Source organism: Protopterus annectens, chromosome 12.part0 (genome assembly GCF_019279795.1).
Source record: "Protopterus annectens isolate FY-2018-M chromosome 12.part0, PAN1.0, whole genome shotgun sequence".
NCBI classification, from domain to species: domain Eukaryota; kingdom Metazoa; phylum Chordata; order Ceratodontiformes; family Protopteridae; genus Protopterus; species Protopterus annectens.
In genome coordinates, this window is record NC_056746.1 from 19,237,343 (window position 1) to 19,259,507 (window position 22,165).

The 22,165-nt window shown below is 45.3% G+C and overlaps 1 protein-coding gene across 1 annotated transcript in view; it reads left to right on the forward strand.

The window, feature by feature from the left end:
- LOC122816335 (selenide, water dikinase 1-like) overlaps positions 1-22,165 on the forward strand; it is a gene marked incomplete in the record, with an annotated part of 527,394 nt that overhangs the window by 378,342 nt on the left and 126,887 nt on the right. The window contains 1 exon segment of the mRNA XM_044089063.1: positions 16,012-16,224. Coding sequence (XP_043944998.1) covers positions 16,012-16,224 — 213 coding nt within the window.

Consider the following 22,165-nt stretch of genomic DNA (forward strand, 5'->3'; position numbering starts at 1 on the left):
TTGTGGGTACCCCTGTTGCTTTTCTTGATGTTACATTTCTGTTCTAATAATTTTTTCATATTTGTGCCCCGTCTATATGTAACTACAGGACCAAAGTTTATCACTTTTGCAAGGTCTTTATCTGATGTTAACCAATACCAGTATTTTCTCAGTACTTTACATATTTCCAAGGCTTCTGGACAATATGTAAAGGTGAATGCAATGGTGTAGTTTTGTACTTTATCTATTTTGTCTACATTTACTTCTTGGTGGGATATATAAGACTCAATTAAGGTCAACTCAGCACCCTCACTTGATGTTGCATTGAATATATGTTGCATTTCCAGGACCTCCATGTAAGATCGCTTTATATATTCCAGTTTTTCTTTTATTAATTACTTCTTTGAATATTTCATCTAAAAATTCTGATGGATATCCTCTACTATAAAGTTTGGATATCCTCTACTATAAAATTTGTGGTACAGTGAGTTGCATTCATTCTCAAAGTCCTCTTCTAGGGTGACCATCCTAGCCGCCCTAACAAGCTGACCCTTGACTACTGATTTTTTCTGGTGGCTAGGATGGGCACTTGTATAATGAAGAAAAGTATTCGAGTAAGTACTGTTTCTATAAATTTTTGCTATATAACCTTCTGTGCCCTTGCTGAGTTCTACGTCTAAGAAATTGATTGTATTATCTTGGTAATTTTTTGTAAATTTTAAAAATGAAGAAGTTGCATTGAAGAAATCAACTAATTGATCTGCTTGTTCTTGTTCTCCTTTTAAAATGATAAAAATGTCATCTAAAAATCTTTTATGTAAATATAATTCCATTCCATTGGCTATTAAAAATGTGGTTCACATTTTTATTTGAACTTTATTTTGCCTGTGAGTAATTACAAGATAATTCAATATGGACAGTACGTGGACTGCATATTATTGGGGTTTCTTTATATTACTGGTTACTTTACCTATTGGAATAAATTAACTTTGTGTGTTGGCACAAAGGACTTCCACCTTTAACAGTGTCAGTCAATTTTTGTGTTTCTTTACCTTTACAAACTGTTCCGATCTCGGATCCGATAGTGTTGGAACCTTTTCGGAGCCGGTCCCCTGTATTATCAGAGCCGAGGCAGAAGTCTTCTCGGCCCCAGTCTATTTCCTCCAAATCCTCTAGGTTGTCTGATTCGGATTTGGATAGGGTTATCCAGAGGCTGTTCCAGTCCCCAGTTTTTACTAAAATGATCTCGGCTCCAGCCCACTCTGCTTCGGAGCAGATTCCCCATTCCGTGCATTTGATTCCTCCTCTGACCCCCTTGGAGCCGTTGGAGTCGGTGCTGGTAGAACGCAGCGGAATCGTCCAGTCGGAGCAGAGACCCCCTCGGAGTTTCTCTGCTCCGACCTTCATTCCTACCCTGTCCTCTGTCTGGGTTTGGTACCGGGTCTTCCTTGGTTGGGGCCGAGGGCAACACTGTGGAGCTGGCCTCTTCGATGCCCAGTCTTCCCTTCGGAGCATCGGCCGCAGGTATTCCCGGTACCGTCGTGGTCTCTCAGTAAGTGCCCTCTGCAGAGTCTGGAGGTCCTGCTTTTGAGGCCGTGAGGAGTGCGCTGTCCATGACCTTGCCGGTTTAGCAAGTTTCTACCTCACCGTCCCTAGATTTGGGTACTGGTGCCTCTGGTGACATTCTTTCCCATGACAGTGGGGCCCCAGGGCCTGAGGATACCCCCTTAGAGGGGTCCCTTCTTCCGGGGGGGTCCTTCTGAATCTGCTTCGGATGAACCCCCAAGGAAGAAACTGTGCAAGAGGAAGCACGTTGATTCCCAAGATGAGTCCGTCACTTCAGATACTGACCTCTATGATGCGGAGGGCTCCCCAAAATCTTCCTCGGATGATGTCTCCTCTGATATCCTTGAGATCTTGAGACAGAGGCGATTGGCAATCCAAAGCCCCTACCGCTGAGGAGTCAGTCTTCCTCAAGGCCTTCGGGGCCCAGCCCTCCTCCTACTGGGTGTCTCCACCCTTCGAGTTGTTAGATTTAATCTCTCTGAGGGTGTGGGAGCATCCTGATACAGTGGAACCGGTGCCTGCCAGACCTAATAAGTTCCTTTCAGCCCCTCCCCAGAAGGAATTCCTCACTAAGGGTGTTTCAGTTGATGCGATGGTGGTGGCATCTGCCACTCAGCAGGACGTGGCAGAGGCTTCAACATCTATTCATCCTCCTAATAAGGACTCTAAGAGCATGGATAGGTACGGGAAGCGTACCCTTTCTTCAGCGACCTTTACCCTGCGGTCGCTGAACTATCTGTCATTTTACCAGGCTCGAAAGGGACCTCCTCAAGGAGTTAGAGTCTCTTGCGGGTAATCTTCCTGAGGCGTTAGCCCAAACCGTAGGCGCCCAGATGACTACCCTATGTTAGCCCAAACCGTAGGCGCCCAGATGACTACCCTATCTTCTATAGTCATCTCGTCCATGAGGCTCATTTCCTATGCAGCCGAAGGGGCGAGTAGAGCAGCGGGCACAGGAGTGGCGCTTAGGAGACGAGCCTGGTTACGCTTGTGTCCACTTGCGGAGGCCTTTAAGTCTTCCTTCGCCGACGCCCCTTTTGATGGGTCCTCTCTGTTTGGACCCAAGGTGAAGGACACACTTACTCGGTGCGAGCAGGAGGGCAAGACCTTGACTGCCGTTGGGGCCCGTTTTTCCGCTCCCTCTAGACCTTACCCCAAGGCCCAGAGAGGAGGGAAAATGTGGTTCAGAAAATCCCAAAAGTTCTTCTCTACTCCACTGGGTGATCCCCCCTCTAGAGGCAGGGGGGGGATTCAGGAAGACGCCGCCCCAGAGGTGGCAGAGGCCCCCGTAACACTGGAGACCGCGATTCCTTTCGTGGTTCCTCCTACCCTCAACATCCCTAGGATGTGGCCCGGCTGTGCTTCTCCGGAGCCAGTCGGGGGTCATTTTGCGAAACACCCACAGGATTGGGAATCTATAACCAAGGATCAGTGGGTGCTTCACATTGTAACCGGAGGCTACCTCATCCCCTTCTTCAAGCCCCCTCCTCCTACAAGGAGAATCCCGGACGTGCCACCCAGTCAACGGGATCAAGCAGCCGTAGAAGTTTCAAAGCTGCTAAACAAAGGGGTCATCCAGCCCGTCCCCGCCGACCAGATCGGATCAGGAACTTATTCGAGATTATTTTTGGTGCCAAAAAAGACAGGGGACGTAAGGCCCATTTTGGACCTAAGCTCATTAAATCGTTTTGTGAAAAAATCCAAGTTCCGGATGGTCACCCTTCAGTCCATTCTCCCGTTATTGGAGAAGGATGTCTGGATGTGCTCCATAGACCTCAAGGACGCTTACCATCACATTTTGATATGTCAAGAGTCCAGGAGTCATTTACGCTTCCGCCTAGGAACCAGTCATTTCCAGTTTCGTGCACTACCCTTTGGTCACCACAGCCCTCAGGGTGTTCACCAAGTGTCTGGCAGTGGCGACAGCTCACCTGAGAAGTCCAGGATTCCAAGTGTTTCCCTTTCTAGACGACTGGCTCCTCACTGCCACCTCCAAGCATCTACTGATTCGAGCGCTGATGGCCACAGTAACTTTGGGTCTCTCGCTGGGAATCACTTTCAATTGGGAAAAATCTGTGCTGCGGCCATCTCAGCGTATCACCTTTATAGGCGCAGAGTTGGACACAAAAAGGATGCGGACATTTTTGCCATCAGAATTCAGATCCTACAATTTCAGATTCTAAACTTGTTACCCAAATCTCGAGTTCCGGCCAGACAGATTCTTCAGTTATTGGGCACGATGGCCGCAACTATCCTCCTAGTTCCGTTAGCCAGACTGCACATGCAGGTGCTGCAATGGCTATTATCGGTTCAATGGTCTTATCAAGAACTTCCCCTGAACCATTTAGTTCTGATTACGGACAGTTGTTGTCGGGACCTCCGTTGGTGGCTGTGTCTGTCCAACCTGGACCGGGGGCGTCCTTTCGCCCTTCAGCCCCCAGTTGCCACAGTGACCACAGACGCCTCCCAGATAGGGTGGGGGGGTCATTATCTGGACAGGTCTGTCCAAGGCACTTGGCAGGATTCCGAAGCGCACCTTCACATCAATGTCCTGGAAATGAGAGCGGTGCTTCTGGTTTTGCAAGAACTTAATCATGCTCTCCCCCAAGGTACTATTGCGATTCTATCCGACAACATGTCGGTAGTTTGGCACATAAACAAGCAGGGCGGAACCAGGTCCTACCCCCTTTGCAGAGAGGCCATGAGTGTGGCGCTGGGCCATAGCTACCCAACGTTTCATAGTAGCAACGCACATTCCGGGGAAAGCCAATGTGATTGCCGACAGGCTCAACAGGACTCTCCTGTTGCCTCACGAGTGGTCCCTCAACAGAGTGGCTGCGCAGATCTTCGCCAAATGGGGTCTCCCTTGTTGCGACTTGTTCGCCAGCCCCAACATTGCGAAGTGCAGATAGTTCTTCACTCTGACTCCCTCCCAGGGGCAGTTTCCCAGGGATGTTCTAGCCCACAATTGGCCCCCGGGTCTGCTTTATGCCTTCCCCCCGATCCCCCTTCTCCCGAGGGTGATTCAGAAGGCTCTTCATGTAGGGAGCGACATGATTTTGGTCGCCCCACACTGGCCCCGTCAGGTTTGGTTGCCATTCCTTCAGAAGTATGCGGTTCAGGGCCCTTGGATTCTGGATCCAGTGCTGGACCTGTTGTCTCATCAGTCGAGACACTCATCCGTCCCGGTCGTTGCGACTGGCTGCTTGGTTACTCCACTTCTCTCCTTAGTTAGAGATGACTCTCTTTCTCCAGAAGTGATGTACATTTTGTCCTCTTCCCACAAGCCGTCCACTGTTGAGCTGTATTCCAGCAAATGGAAAAGGTTTGTCTTTTGGGCCCAGCAGCGGGGCATTGATCCTCTTACGGCCCCAGTTCCGCAAGTCTTGGAATTCCTAGCTTCATTGTTTCATTCGGGCTCTTCAGTCTCCACAATTAAGGTTCAACTAGCGACCATCTCTAATTTTCATGTTTCCGTAGAGCCTTCCTTAAATGGCAAACTGACTTGGTCCTTTCTTAAGGGAGCTTGGCTCCTCAGGCCTCCTATGGCCCATCCTGTGCCCCCTTGGGACTTAAATTTGGTTCTGGCCTCCTTAACTGCCTGTCCATTTGAGCCGGCAGCGACTTGTGATATAAAATTTCTATCTTGGAAAACCGCCCTTCTAGTGGCAATAACTTCTGCTAAGCGGGTTTCAGAGCTTCAGGCTCTCTCTTCTACTCCTCCTTATTTGATTTTTCATAAAGACAGAGTTTCCCTCAGATTGAATCCCTCCTTTTTGCCTAAGGTAGCATCCCCTTTATGCATTCAGCAATCCTTGGAGCTCCCTGTTTTCTTTCCAAATTTTTCTAATAGAGCAGAATATACCTTCCACCAGTTGGATGTTCACAGGCAACTGCGTTTTTACTTGGATAGGACCAGTTAGACACGAAAATCTAACCAGCCGTTTGTGTCCTTTGCGGAGAATAGGTTAGGTCTACCAGTTGCCAAAACCACCATAGCCAAATGGATTAAGGATTGCATCTCTTTAATTTATTCCCAGTCAGGCAGAGAGTTACCTTTCCCACTCAAGGCTCATTCTACCAGGGCTATGGCCACCTCTGTAGCATTTCACTCCAAAGTTTCAATAGATGATATTTGTGCGGCTGCTACTTGGTGTTCTCCGCACACCTTCATTTCTCATAAGGTTGATGTGGCTTCCCGAGGCAGAGCTTCTTTTGGTTCCGCAGTTCTCAGGAGTGTGTTCCAATGAGCCACCCGGGATTTACGTGCTAGGGACGCTGTCCCATCTGTTATGAATGTAGGCGAGATAGGATCCCATTACATCTTTTAGTTATGTACTCTAACTTCGAATGTATGGGATCCATCTCGCCTACATTCATACATTCCCACCCTCCTTCCCCCTACCTTTTGGATTTGGAGGAAATATTGCTCTTGCTGAGCTCTTCTCTTGAAGGGCTCTAGTTGGTTACAGTTATGTTTTTCTGTGCCTGTATGAATGTATGAAAGCGAACAAACAAGATCTGGGGAAGCAGGTGTGGTGCATTCTGGGATAAGGGGGAGCCCAGCCAATGAGAGACTTTGTTCTAGTGTATAGTGGCCGAGTCGGAGCCGACGATGGATCGGCTCCGAACCCATCTGTTATGAATGTAGGCGAGATGGATCCCATACATCCAAAGTTATGGTAAGTACATAACTAAAAGTTTCTAGATCTTCCTAATCACAGACCCCCTGGCCTTTCCTCCTATTCTGGACGTCTGTTTCAGTGAATCTAGCTTCACCCTTGATGCCCTACCCCCCCTGCTCTTAGAAAACCTGACTGGTAACAAGTAGCTGGTTAATAAAAAGGAACTAAATAAGAGGAATGAGATGCTTCCAACCAGGTCCGTCTTCACCTTGTAGGCCTACTAAGGCCACACCCCCGACTAGTCACTTTTCATTGGACATCTCTCAACCATGCCCCCTCTACAGGAGCATAAAAGCAGCACAGCAACAGCTCTCAGGTCATTCTGACCAGCGCTTGGGGAGCGCACAAATAGTCCTTTATAGGACTCGCACATAGCAAAAGAACCGAAGATCTGTTCAAGAAGGACAACGGAGATCGACACCACCGCGGAACACCGAAGGACACAACAGCAGCTCTTCCCAGAGCCCATTGTGTCCATACACACAACAGCTCTTTTCAGAGCTTACGTGGATATGCACCTTACACCAAACAGCTCTTCTCAGAGCTCACAGTACAACAAACAGCTTTTCTCAGAGCTCACAGAGATCTGCAAAAGCTCTGGTAAGAGCAACCAGAGACACAATGAAGAATAAAACAAAAAAGTTCTTAAAAGCTACCACCAACACCAGAACGGGCATTCAAAACACAAATCGGCCCTTCTCAGAGCTCACAGAAATCTGTATCAGCTTCGGTAGGACCAGCCGGAGGCACAGACACAGCTTCGGTGAACCAAACAAAACAGTTCTTTTTAGAACTACCGTGTCTGCCCGAAAGGGCATTCTAAACACAAAACAGCTCTTCTCAGAGCTCATAGAGATCTGTAACAGCTCTGTATAGAGCTCCAGCTGCCCACAGGGCTAAAACGGCTCTTTTTAGAGCTAGCTCCACCACAGACTACACGTAGAAATCTGTTCACAGTTTAGGATCAAGAGTGAAAGGCTTTGTAAAATTGGTTATTCCTTCCCTCCGGGCAGGCATCACTCAGGATCGAAAACCCAAGAGGTCCACACCTATTTTTTCTGGTTTTACTTACCATAAATGTAGATGTTAGTGTTCACTGTTGCAGCCCTATTCTCCCTCGCACCTTCCCCCTTAATCTTATCCTTTTATGGAGATTAACTGTCTTTCTTGTGGCCTTGAGCCTCCAGATGCTCCCTAAAACATTCCTTCAAGGGGCTCCAACAGGTTAGGGCAAGAAACTGTAATGCGGCCGGCTGCTCTCCTTTATACCACTGACGACCTGACGTCGGTCCACAGGCGACCGTAGCTGGTGCAGGGGGAAAGCTTGACTCTGGTATTCGGGCCGACCGAGGGCTACTCACCAGGGATAACCCACAAGTGATGACTGCAACAGTGAATACACTCAACATCTGCATTTATGGCAAGTGTCCACAACTGTACTTTTTGAAAGTATGTGTTCTGATAAATGCACCCAGACTTAAGAATCAGAACCCCCTTTTTCAGGACAAGTCTGCTTTAGTCTCTCTCCCTTTTATTCAGGTTTCCCTGTCTCTCAGGCATTTCCTGTCTGGCAACAGATTACTTCAAACTGTTGGATACTTTCCATTATTGAGCAGTTATTTTATGATATAGAACCCCCCCCCCCCCGGTATTCTTCAACCTCCCAAACAAACTTCCTCACTTTTCTATTGTCCTACAAGATCTGTTGGATCAGAGAATTCTCCAACCTGTTCCAGAATCCCAATGAGGAACAGGCTTTCATTCTAGGTTCTTTCTGGTTCCCAGAAAGGAGGGTCATGGAGACTTGTCTTTTCTCAACACCTTTCTAAAGATTCTTTTGAGACGCTTTCCCTCCAGATTCCGATGTTCATGTTTCACTATTGCAGTCATTACTCTTGGATTATTCTGCTGGCAGGCTACCCTCAGTCGGCCAGAATTCCAAAGTCTAGGTCCAGCGTCGGTTGCTGTCGCCTCTTCCCTGACGTCAGTGCGCCAGGAGTATAAAAAATGCAGCCAACGCCATTTTCTTCAGTCTTTCTTGCCGCCGCGCGGTGCCCAAAGCAAAAGCAGTTCACAAGTGCCGGTCGGCCGACTCCTGAGATTTTCAAATCCGAATTTCAGAACCAAAGTCTTCATTAAAGCCAAATACCCTGTTGGGGAAACTTGACCGATGTCAGAAAAAGTTAACAATTGTATTTCTTGTGGGAAGCAAATACCTCATAAGGATTTTCACTCTTACTGTATTCCTTGCCTAGGCCCTGATCACAACGTTGCTAGCTGTCGGTTTTGTGCTAGATTTAACCAATGCACTATTAAGGGTCTGTTCGATTTTGCATTTCATTACTTTGGCAGAAGATTTAATTATATAATGCCATCGGAACAGCCGACCGGAGTTTACAAAAACGCAAGGAAAAGGATAGGCATCCAAGGTCCAAAACAGACTAGGCCTCCGCTAGGCCAGTCGCCGGTTCGCTGGTTCTCAGTGAGGCGCTTTTGCAGCCCCTGGCGCCCATTATCTCAGAGCCACAGGCCACTTCTGACTCCCACGTGGAGCCAACTGGGCCTCTGGATACTCGAGGTATTGGACACTCTGAAATCATTCCCTCAGATGGGTCGGGAGCCGCTGAGAAGACATCTGCTTCCGAGGGTGTCTTCAGACCTACACAATTATATATTTAGCCATCTTCAGCTTCAAAGACTAAAACAGCTCTAAAGACAAAGAAACAAGTACAGCATTCTCCTACTCTGACTTCATGCCTAAAAAACAAATGCTCAGAATGGCCGAATACCTAATTACTTTGATCAGGAGTTCCCATCCCCCTCCTAAGAGGCCTAGGCAAGAGAAGAGTATGATTCTTCTGATCAGGTTTCTATTTCCTCTGATTCCCCTTCTGAACAGGATTATTCCATGCTTCCCTATGAGGATTCTGATGCTGAAGAATCAATTCCTTCAGCCTCTCCTGAGGATTATTCTTTTGGGGAAACCCTGCATACCATGAGGAAGCATTTCCACTGGGAGAGCAAGATTATTCTGAATCTAAGAAAAGGCTCAGACTTTCTGCTACTTTCTCAGCACAGTCCCCTTGCTTTTCCACCTGTTCTAGACATTGTAGATGCATTTTCAGAGTCCGGCCTGTCCCCTGACTCTCTACCCCCTGCACCTGCTAAGCCAGAAAGATACTACAGGGTCCCAGATTCTCATAAATTCCTATATAAAAACTCCGCTGCTGACCCAGGAACTATATCTCAGGGTCCCAAAGGGGTTAAAGCTTCCACTGCAAAAAAACCCTGTCCCCTCCGATAGGGATTCTAGGGCTCTGGACAGATGGGGGGAAAAAGTTTACACTTCTGCTATCTCGGCTGTAAGGGCTTTAAATTGTCCGTTTCATATGCTTAAATATCAATATTTAATGTCACTGCTTAAACAGAAATTGTTGACAAATACTGAATGTTCAGAGAACAAGGAAATGCAGGATTTATTGCATGCAGCTGAACCAGTGGGAAAGCGTACTTTGCAATGTAGTTATGATTCACTGGAGGCCTCTTGCAGGGCCGCTGTTGCAGGTTCTGTTATTAGAAGGCATGCTTGGTTAAAGGAACAGAATTTGCCTGATCATGTTGAAGCAAAGTTATTAGATGCTCCATTACAGCATGATATTTTGTTTGGTACTGAAGCAGATGTGTTGATTAAAATGGAGGATAAAGCAAAATCCATGCAGACAGTGGAGGATTTCTTACAGGTACAGCCACCCAGGTTTAGCAGGAACTGGCCTCCTAAAAATTGGTTCTTTCCAGTGTCAGACAGACCACAAAGGCAGATACAGGTGTCCCAGAGGCAGATCTCAGCCCCAAGGCTCATACAGGCTTAAACAATGGGGTGCTCTTACCTCCAAAAGCAGAGAAAACAAATCACAACCTTACAGGAAACCGTCCCAATGACTTTCCTCTACCAGATCCAAGCATTTTTCTTTTGGCATCCCCCTTAGGGGGGAAACTAGCACTTTTTTTCATCAAATTGGCAAATGGTTACCCAAGACAAATGGGTCCTGAACATAGTGTCCCAAGGCTACATGTTCCATTTTCACACCCTACCAAGGTCAAAAGGTATGCCAGACCTGCCACACAATCAATGGGCAGAGGCACAAAAACAAATTACAGCCCTCATGGACATGAGGGCCATTCAGCAAGTGCCACAACAAGAGCAGGGGCAAGGATTTTCCTCCAGGCCTTTCCTAGTGCCCAGAAAGGACAAAACCTGGAGACCAATACTGGACCTGTCTATACTAAATACGTTTCTGGAAGTTCCAAAATTCAAGGTGTTGACTCTACAGCAGCTACCGCCCATGCTGGGCAAGAAGGCTTGGCTCGTAACTTTGGACCTAAGAGGCATACCTGCATGTCCCAATCAATCTTGCAGAAGATACCTCAGATTCATAGCTGGCTCAATGCACTACCAATTCTCTACACTGCCCTTTGGCTTGTCTACTGCACCCAGGGTCTTCACAAAATGCCTGGCACCAGTAATTGCATTTTGCAGACAGAGGAATTCAGATATACCCCTACGGACGACTGCCTAATTCAAGCAGAGAACAGACATTCTTCTAGAGCATCTGGCGTTTGTAAAAATATTACTAATTGGCCTAGGGTACACAGTAAATGAAAAGAAAGTGCCCTCTCAAGAGATTATCTTCCTGGATGCAGGCTTAAATACAACTGCCCAGATGGCTTATCTCACGCCAGACAAACAAAAGCAACTGACTTCTTACTTCAAGAAATTGGCAACAAAAACCCACTTATCTGCAAGGAAAATCCTGCAGGCTTTGGGTTTCATGGCATCCTGCATTCTACTAATTCCATATGCCAAACTGCATATGAGGAAACTACAATGGTATCTAAAAAGTGTTTGGACTCAGCATTGCCACAGCCTGGAGACAGTAATTGCACTTATTCCCTGCCTGCAACAGGAGTTTTGATGGTGGGCAGAGGCCTGTCACCACAAGGGTCTGCCATTCAGTTTACCCACAGCCAGACAGACACTGACAACGGATGCATCAGATTATGCCTAGGGGGCCCATATGGCAGGAAAATGTATTCAGGGCACATGGCCTGCAAACCAGATGCATCTTCACATCAATCAAAAAGAGATGCTAGCTGTTCAAAATGCCTTGACAGCTTTCAAGGACCTGCTTCATCCAGGACAGCTACTGACAGACTGACAATACTATGGTCATGTGGTACATAAACAAGCAGGGAGGTACACATTCCTACCCCCTCTGCAGACAAGCACTGACCTTCTGGGACACAGCATTGACTTTTCAAGTTCACCTGCAAGCACAATTCCTGCCAGGAAAAACAAATACTCTGGCAGACTAAGCAGAAACCTCATGGATCCCCACAAATGGAAATTGGATCCACAAGTCTTCAGCATAACAAGGAAATGGGGATGCCCAGACTTCTATTTGCCTCCCCCCACAACTGCCAGTTGCAAAGATTTTGCACAAGGATTTATCACAAGCAAGCATGGAAAGTGGACGCCCTATCCTTCAGCTGGAAAAGTGTAGCAGTATATGCCTTTCCTCCACTGCCTTTCCTTCCCAGGGTACTCCTAAAGGTCAGACAAGAGAAGCCAAAAATATCAGACGAGAAGCCAAAAATATTGATTGCACCAGACTGGCCACGCCAGCACTGGTTCCCAATCCTAAAGAGCTTGTCTCGAGGTCCAGCAATGGATATCGCCTGAAACTTCACTTGCTGACCCAACAAAACAATCTGATTCTGCACAAGCCAATTCAGGACCTTAAATCTGGCAGCATGGCGGATAATGTAGCCATTCAGAACACTCCTCTTTCAAAAGCTGTTATGGATGTTATCTTGGTGGCCAGGAGGCCCAGTACCAGAAAATCTTGTGCAGAAAAATGGAAGAGATTCTGTGCTTGGAACAAGGCATTGACACGTGTGTTCCAAATATCCCTCAGATTTTACAATACCTAACCGAGATGCTGAACAAAGGCCTTTCTTTCTCATCAATTAAGATTCATGCCTCTGCCATTTCAGCCCATTGCAATACGGAACCACCTATCTTTTCTCATCCCTTTAAGGCAGTACCTCAGAGGGACCAAAAACATTAAGCCTCCAAGGAGAGCACCAATTCTGGCCTGGGACCTCAATTATGTTTGAGAAACTCACACTGCCTCCTTTCGAGCCAGCATCAACAGCGGATATAAAATTCTTATGCTGGAAAACAGCTGCTCTTCTAGCAATAACCTCTGCAAGACTAGTCTCGGAGTTACAAGCACTCATGGCTGTGGAACCTTTTATCATTTTTCATCCAGACAGGTTTCTCCGAGGACAAACCCAACATTTATGCCTAAGGTGGTGTCTAGTGTGGCCCTCAACCAAACCATTCACTTGCCTACCTTTTATTCAAATCCACAAAACAAGGGTGAGAATTCTGCATTCTTTGTTGGACATAGGCAGTTACACTTCTACTTGGACAGAACTAAAGCTTTCAGAAAGACTGAGCAACATTTAGTGTCATATGCTGCAGGATCACAAGGAAAGGCCATCTCAAAACAGACTGTTTCTAAATGGATAGGCCATTGCATCCATTTCTGCTATTTTCAGCATGGCAAATCAGTGCCTAAGGGCATTAGGCCTCATTCTACCAGAGCAGCAGCCACTTCAGCAGCCTTCCTCAGAGGAGTACCAACCAAAGATATCTTAGAGGCTGCAACTTGGAGTTCACTGCACACTTTCACAAAGCACTACCACTTGCCTCTTTACTCTGAAGTCCAGAGCAGGCTTTGCCGCTGCAGTTCTGCAGGGCCTCATAACCTCTCCTAATCCTGTTTAGCCCAGCCACCCATCCTCAGCTTTGGGATTCAACCCAGGAGTAATGACTGTAACAGTAAAACACGATGAACATAGTACAGTTGTGTACTTACCATAAATGTAGATGTTGGTGTATTCACTGTTGCAGTCCAGGTTACCCACCCACCATCCCCCTTTTCTTTGCTGGGACTTATCTGTACTTCTCTAAACAACCTGTGTGGTGTATTGTGTGGTGTATTTGCTTGTAGACGAAGGAAATGTTATTTTTGTGCATGCATATTTATTGGCATATTTTTTCAGCCTACTAGTTTGGGGGCACCTGACATCTGGGGCAAGAAAAACTGAAGAAAATGGCATCTGCTGCATCTTTTATACCCTGGTGCACTGACGTCAGGGAAGAGGCGACAGCAACAGACGCCGGACCTAGACTTGGAATTCTGGCCGACTGAGGGTAGCCTGCCAGCAGGATAACCCAAGCGTAATGATTGCAACAGTGAATACACTCTATCTGCATTTATGGTAGGTAAACAACTGTACTTTTCCTATCTTGCTTCCCAGACCTTTCTGGTGTGTCTCTACCTAAAGGACACCCATCTTTATATCCCCAGTCACCCTCTCTTTCGGGAGGTTTTTACATTTCTCTTTCAGTCCTCTGCTTTATCTGTGGCCTTTCTACAGTACCAAGGGTATTCACCAAATGTCTGGTCTCAGTAATGAGCCTTTTGCAGGGGTTGTATATTATATGAATGAAAGTTCATAAAAGCAAACACTCTAATGATCAAAACTCCTTGACATCAAGGTGCGTGTTGTGGGATCCCAGTACAGTGAAGATTGGAGTTTTTGCCCTTTCCTCACTGTAGTGTGATCTGAGTTGGAATATATATTTAGCAAGGGGGCGCACAGCCCCCCACAATATTGTTTTCGATGTGTAGGATTTTCGCTCATTGAGCGTTCACTTGTATGAAGTTTCGTTCATATAATATAGACCCTTTTGCAGGCTGTGGGGAATCCAGGTATTCCAATATTTGGATGACCTCTCTCCCAATCTCAGCTGCTTCAGGATCATGTGCCTTCTGCTCAGTTTGGGGTCCACCATCAGTCTCAAGAAGTCGATCCTGACTTCTTTTCAAGACCACATTTTTTTCTGGGTTGCAGAATGTAATTCTGATTACCTCTGTTCCATTTCCCAAGGTTCTGGCTTTAAGAACCTACTTCCATTCATTGCTACCCCTTTCTCTAATTCCTGTAAAGGGTGGGAGGAGGAAGACAGAGGAACCCCACTGAAGAGTTCTTCTGTGCCTTCCTTCTCTCATCCTTTACAGTAGCTCACATGTATTGAAAATTGCAACAGTGATAAGGAAGGACATGAGTTGGCAGGATCTTAACATAACAGTAGATGTCCTACACTTCACTGTTGCAGTATTCAATCCCTCCCTGCCCCCTCTTTTATCTCTCTCCTTTTGGGGGGACACTGCTGACAGAGGGGGTCTTTTCATTTCTGCCTCATTTTTAGTCTGTTCCTCAGTGTGTGGTTTTCTGGCAAATCACTGAGGATTGAAATCGCAAGTGATGACAGTTTCAGGTTTTATATAATTCAGAAAATGCATGGAAACACAAATGCTATTCTAGCAACTTTCTAAGTTTGTAAGAGCAATAGTTATTTTTGTCCTTATTTTTGAGCCTTTGTCCCCACCCATTATTTTAGGCTTTGTTCAGCTTACTGCCAGCTAAGAGGTCAAGTATGGAAGGAATACATCCAGCAGCTTCTGGATATATAAAACCCCACCTTGGCTATACTTGGAGGTAAATGTTTATCCCAGATCACTAGAGAATAAACATTCTGATGTCAGTGTAAAAGAGCAAAGAGGATATTCACAACTGTCTGCAGTACTGCACTCTTATGCTGCATGAAAAGTTTTCTGGAGACGGTAACTGAGAAATGAATGAATATGCAGAGTAATGGAAAGTAAGATGGGAGATGAACTGTTCAGATTTACATCTGAATGCAGCACAACTGACCAGATGTTTTTAGTGAGAGAGCTGAAAAGAAGCTAGAGATTAGAAAAGTCCATCTTGGGCATTTCTTCACGTTGAGAAAGCATATGACAAGGTTCCAAGAAAGACCATTTGGGCAGTGTTGCAATGGTTTGAAGTACAAATTGTGTGACAAATTTGTTAGGACACTAGCTGTAATACTTCATGTATATGTTTGAGAAGAGGATCATGTGGTGAAGCCCTGTATTTAGAAGATGCTAATTATGACTGATGCAGTTTTATTCTCTGACCTGTGTGTGACTAACCTTGTAACTGATCTGCGTTAGTCCAGTAATCTGCACACGTGAAATTCAGATGGTCTGAGTAGTAGTTCATATTCTCTACAGGAAATGGTATGATGTATTTTTGACCATGTACAATGTTTAGCATTGCAGGATATGATGTACAGAAGACTAGAATATAAATGTTTTAATAATTTTGCTTAGCCAATCAGAATTTCAAGCCCTATTGAAGTCTTTTATCAGTGTTCTTGCAGCCATGACAGTAGCTGTTTTATATCTCATCAGGTAAAGGGGACACCAAATGAGTCTTTTGTAGAGCATTCTTGCTAATCTGAAACTTGGGGTTAAAACAGTTGTGATCTCAGCAGTGCACAACTACAGTGTAGTAAGTGGCAGACTTTCATATTTCTAGCATTTCTTAAGATATTCAATTTCTTGAGCTACAGTTAGTCAAGCGGCATTAAAACAGATCTGTCAGCTTCAGTCCTGTGTGTAATGGACACTACAGAATTGATTTGTTTATCATACACTGGTTACATTAGCATGTTATATGCCTATACTTAACGAAAAACTACAGAGGAAAGCAGATTTTTTCAGGAATGTGTAGCATGCTGTATGGGTTAAACAATCCAAAATGCATTCTCACAGGTCATGTATATTTTATTTTTGCTTAGCTGCTGCTTTGATGCACACATTTAATGCTCATGCGGCAACAGATGTCACAGGCTTTGGAATTCTTGGACATGCACAAAACCTTGCCAAGCAGCAGCGTAATGAAGTGTCATTTGTCATCCACAATCTCCCAATCATTGCTAAAATGGCAGCAATCAGCAAGGCAGGTGGTAACTTGTTTGGACTGCTTCAAGGGCGTTCCTCAGAAACCTCAGGTATTGCATGTCTTAGAATGTAGAAAACATTGTACTGTGCCATTGAAATCTGGTATCTGATGGACATGAATCCATACAGGATCTTTGTTTATTGACATGTCAAGATATTAATGTGCAGAGTTTGTAGCTACTCTAGTATACAGCATGTCTGTTTACATGTGTGTTTGAAGGGTTTTATCCTTTCAGTTATTTTTTTAGATTAATTTGTGTACAGATAACATTGCAGTCTGTAGTGACGGGATATACATGAATTACCAAGTTACACATGCATAAGCAGACGGAAGCGATGAAAGTAAAAGAACATGTTTTTACAAGATGCAATGCCTCTGAAGAAGTGAAAAAATATAGAAATAGTAGATAAAGACCTCTTCTCAGTTATGATGTGTACACTGAATGCAGTCTTAACAGAAAATTACTGCATTTCTGCAGTTTTACAATGATGGATGTTAGTTGACTGTGCACACATCTTAGAACTAATATATGTGAACGTAACTTTACTGCATCCTTAAGTTAGAAATCATTATCAGAAATGGGTGTTAGCAAGGTTCTTCATATTTCTGACGTTTTAGTGAAGACAATTTTCAATTTCAAGCCACCTTCATTTTTTTTACTACTTCTCTTCCTCCCCTCCCTCAGAGCGCAAGTCTTCTAAGGAGGAAGAATCTGATTGCAGATGGGCACTCTCTCTGACTTGCTCCTCTTAAATTCACTCTAGGCCAGATGGCTTCAGATGACTCCTTATCCTCCAACTCTCCTTTTGAGGAAGCCTCCGTTGTGGAAAACATCACTAAAAGGATGCAGTATTTTGACCGGGTATCTGGACAAGTTTCTGATGTGCAGAAGAGGTATTGCACTTTATTTGAAGGTATTAGTTTACTTGGAGGTAGGAGCTCCTGTCCCTTCAGGTTTGTGTTTTGTTTTCTGTCTCCACTGACAAGCCCTTGCTAAAGTTTTACCTTCAAGACAGACTGTAGGGCCATGAACAGATATGGGAAGGAGGTTTACACTTCTGGCACTCTGACTTCTCTGTTTAACACCTTTATTGAACTGTCAGTCAAGACACATAGGCAAATGTTTATATAGAAGGAAGCTAACCATATTAACATGTTCACAGTTAAAACATTACACATCACAAAGTCTTCTGTGCAATTACCAATCCAACATTACATAAGTTGTAACCAAGCCTTGCTCCTCCTAAACCTTATTCTGCATGTATTGTTCCCACAATTTCCGTTTTTGCAATTTGTTTCTACTCTCTCATAAAAATCCGTCTTCAGATGTTAATCGTGCTTCACTGTTGCAGTCATTACACTTGGGTTATCCTGCTGGCAGGCTACCCACAGTCGGCCTGAGTTCCAAAGTCTTGGTCTGGCATCGGTTGATGTCGCCTCTTCCCTGATGTCAATGTGCCAGGGGTATAAAAGATGCAACAGACTCCATTTTCTTCAGTCTTTCTTGCCGCGCGGTGCCCGAAGCAAAAGCAGTTCGCAAGTGCCGGTCGGCCGACTCCTGAGTTTTTTGAAATTGAGTTTCAGAATCGAAGTCTTCAATAAAGTTAAGTACCCCGTTGGGGAGACTTTTTTCTTGCTCCAGACCGATGTCAGTAAAAGTTAATTATTTCTTGTGGGAAGCAAATACCTCAAGGACTTTCACTCGTACTGTATTCCTTGCCTAGGCCCTGACCACGACGGTACCAGTTATCAGTTTTGTGCTAGATTCAATAAACGCACCATTAAACGTCTGATTTTGCTTTACATTATTTTGGCCGAAGGTTTAATTACGTAATGCCGTCGGAACAACCGACGACCGGAATTTATAAAAAAAAAAACAAAAAAGCAAAAGGACAGGCATCCGAGGTCCAAAACAGACTAAGCCTCTTCTAGGCCAGTCGCTGGTTCTCAGTGAGGCGCTTTCGCAGCCCCTGACACCCGCTACCTCAGAGCCACAGGCTGTGTCAAACAGCCATGTGGAGACAGAGGCCTGTGGAAACTCAAGGTATTGGGCCTACGGAAACTATTCCCTCAGATGGGTCCAGAGCCGCTGAGCAGGCATTGGCTTCTGAGGGTGTTTTCAGACCTTCACAGCTTACAATTAAGCCCACTACAGTAGCCAAGGCAAAGTCAAAAACACCATTAAAGACAAGGAAACAAGTACAGCATTCTCTTAAACAGTCATCCATGCCAAAGAAACAGATGCTTAAAATGGCCGAAGACCTAATTACTTTAATCAGGGGTTCCCATCCCCCTCCTGACAGAAGGCCTAGGCAAGACACTGACTATGATTCGATACCTCTTCTGATCAGGGATATTCTCTCCCTCCCTATGAGGACTCTGATGCAGAAGAGTCTATACCTTAAGCCTGTCCTCCTGAGGATTATTCTTTTGGGGAAACCCTGCATACCATGAGGGAGCATTTCCATTGGGAGAGCCAGGATTATTCAGAATCCAAGAAAAGGCTCACTTTCTCTTATTGCCTCAGCACAGGCCCCTGGCTATTCCCCCTGTGTGTGATGTTTTCTCTGAATCCAGTCTGTTTCCTGATTCTTTACCCCCTGCACCAGTCAAGCCAGACGGGGGTACTACAGGGTCCCTGACTCATAAATTTCTTTACAAAAACCCTGCTGCAGATCCAGAAATAATTTTCTCAGGCTCCTAAAGGGGTTAAGACTTCCACTGCTAAAAATCCTGTCCCTTCGGATAGGGATTCCAGAGCTCTGGACAGATGGGGGGGGGGGTTTACACTTCTGCTACTTTAGCTGTAAGGGCTTTAAATTGCCAGTTTCACATGCTTAAATATCAACAGTACCTCATGTCATTGTTAAAACAAAAAATGGTTTCAAACTCAAAGTCCTGACAGTAAGGAAATGCAGGATTTACTGCATGCAGCTGAACAAGTGGGAAAGCGTACTCTGCAATGTGGTTTTGATTCATTAGAGGCTTCTTGTAGAGCCGCAGTTACAGGCTCCGTTATTCGAAGGCATGCTTGGTTGAAAAAACAAAATTTACCTGGCCATGTTAAAGTAAAATTATTGGATGCTCCACTACAGCATGATGCTTTGATGTTCGTGTTACACTGCTGCAGACATTACACTTGGGTTATCCTATCATCAGGCGGTCCCGCAGTCGGCCAGAGTTCCAAAGTCTTGGTCCGGCATCTGTTGCTGTCGCTTCTTCCCTGATGTCAGTGGTATATAAGATGCATCCGACGCCATTTCAGTCTTTCTTGCCCGAAGCAGAAGCAGTTTGCAAGTGCTGGTCGGCCGACTCCTGAGATTTTCGAAGTCTAATTTCAGATCTGAAGTCTTCAATAAAGCTAAGTACCCCGTTGGGGGAAACTTTTTTTTTTTTTTTTCTTGCCTCAGACCGATGTCAGAAAAGGTTAAGAATTGTATTTCTTGTGGGAAGCAAATACCTCCATAAGGACTTCCACTCTTACTGTATTCCATGCCTTGGCCCTGATCACGACGTCACTAGTTGTCTGTTTTGTGCTAGATTTAACAAACCCACTATAAAAAGACATTTTGATTTTGCTTTTGGCCGAAGGTTCAATTATACTATGCCATCAGATCAACCGACCGCAATACTGAAAAAACGCAAGGACAAGGATAAAGACAGGCATCCAAGGTCCAAAACAGACGACTAAACCTCTTCTAGGCTAGTGGCCGGTTCGCCGGTTCTCAGTGAGGCACTTTCGCAGCCCCTGACACCCTCTACCTCAGAGCCACAGGCCGCCTCAGACTCCCACGTAAAGACAACTAGGCCTCTGGAATCTCAAGGTATTGGGCCTACGGAAACTAATCCCTCAGATGGGTCCAGAGCCGCTGAGCAGGCATCTGCTTCTGAGGGTGTTTTCAGACCTTCACAACTTACCATTAAAACAGCCAAGACAAAAGTACCATTAAAGACAAAGAAACCAGTACAGCATTCTGCTGGACAGTCCTCCATGCCTAAGAAACAGATGCTTAAAATGGCCAAAGACCTCATTACTCTAATCAGGGGTTCCCATCCCCCTCCTGAGAAAAGGCCTAGGCAGGATACAGACTATGATTACTCTGATCAGGTTTCCATTTCCTCTGATTCCTCTTCAGACCAGGGATACTCTCTACCCCCCTATGAGGACTCTGATGATGAAGAATCTATCCCTTCAGCCTCTCTTCCTGAGGATTATTCTTTTGGGGAAACTTTATATACCTTGGGGGAGCATTTCCATTGGGAAAGTCAGGATTACTCAGAATCCAAGAAAAGGCTCAGGGATTTCCTTTTATTGCCTCAGCACAGGCCCCTGGCTATTCCACTTATGCTAGATATTGTGGATAATGTGTTCTCTGAATCCAGCTTGTCTCCTGATTCTTTGCCCCCTGCACCAGCCAAGCCAGATAGGTATTAGAGTCCTTGACTCTCAAAAGTTTCTTTATAAAACTCCTTCTGCTGATCAGAAACATTTCCCAGGGTCCAAAAGGGGGTTAAGGCTTCCATTGCAAAAAATCTGGTACCCTCTGACAGATTCCACAGCTTTGGATAAATGGGGGAAGAAAGTATACACTTCTGCAACTTTAGCAGTAAGAGCTTTAAATTGCCAGTTTCACATGCTTAAGTACCAACAATATATAATGGCTCAGTTAAAACAGAAAATGCTTGCAAGCTCAGAAGCTCCTGATTGTAAAGAAGTGCAGGATTTATTGCATGCAGTTGAACAGGTGGGAAAACATACTCTGCAGTGTGGTTTTGATTCTTTAGAGGCTTCTTGTAGAGCCGCAGTTACAGGTTCTGTGATTCGAAGACGTACTTGGTTTGCTTGGTTAAAAGAACAGAGTTTACCTGATCATGTTAAGGCAAAATTATTGGATGCTCCTTTACAACAAGATACCTTGTTTGGTGTTAAGGCAGAAGAGGTGTTAAAGAAAATGGAGGATAAAGCTAAATCTATGCAAACAGTCAAGATTTCTTACAGGTACAGCCACCTCAATTTAGCAGAAATTGGCCAACAAAGAATTGGTCCTTTCCAGTGTCAGGCCACAGAGAGGCAGATACAGACACCCAAGAGGCAGATCTCAACCCCAAGGCCCAAACAGATGACAGTGGGGCACCTCAACCCCAAAAGGAGGCGAGGACAAGTCTCAACCTTACAGGAAACTTTCCCCTTCGTACGCCAAGCACTTCCCTTTTGGAAGAAGCACTTTCCTTTTGGAAGCCCCCTTAGGGGGAAAGCTAGCACTTTTTTCTCAAAACTGGCAAACAATCACCCAAGACAAATGGGTTCTGAATATTGTGTCTCAAGGTTACAGGTTCCACTTTCATGCTTTACCAAGGCTAAAAGGAATGCCAGACCTGCCACAAAATCAGTGGGCAGAGGCACAAAAACAAATTTCAGCCCTCATGGACATGAGAGCTATGGGGACAAGGATTTTACTCAAGACTCTTCCTGGTCGCAGAAAGGACAAGGCCTGGAGGCCCATACTAGACCTTTCAATTCTAAATACTTACCTGGATATTCCGAAATTCAAAATGTTGACATTACAGCAGCTTCTACCCATGCTGGGTAAGAAGGCTTGGCTTGTTACTCTGGACCTCAGAGGCATACCTGCATGTCCCGATCAGACAGAATTGCAGAAGATACCTCAGATTTAAAGCTGGTACAATGCACTAAAAATTCTCTGCACTGCCCTTTGGCTTATCTACTGCGCCCAGGGTCTTCACGAAGTGTCTGACACCAGTAATTGCATTTTGCAGACAAAAAGGAATTCAAATATATCCATACCTGGACGACTGCCTCATTCAAGCAGAGACAAAGGACATTCTTCTACAGCATCTGGCATTTGTAAAAAGTTGCTAATTTCTCTAGGGTACACAGTAAACGTAAAGTCAAAACTAGTGCCCTCACAACAGATTATATTCCTGGGTGCCAGCTTAAATACAACGGCCAAAATGGCTTACATCACGCC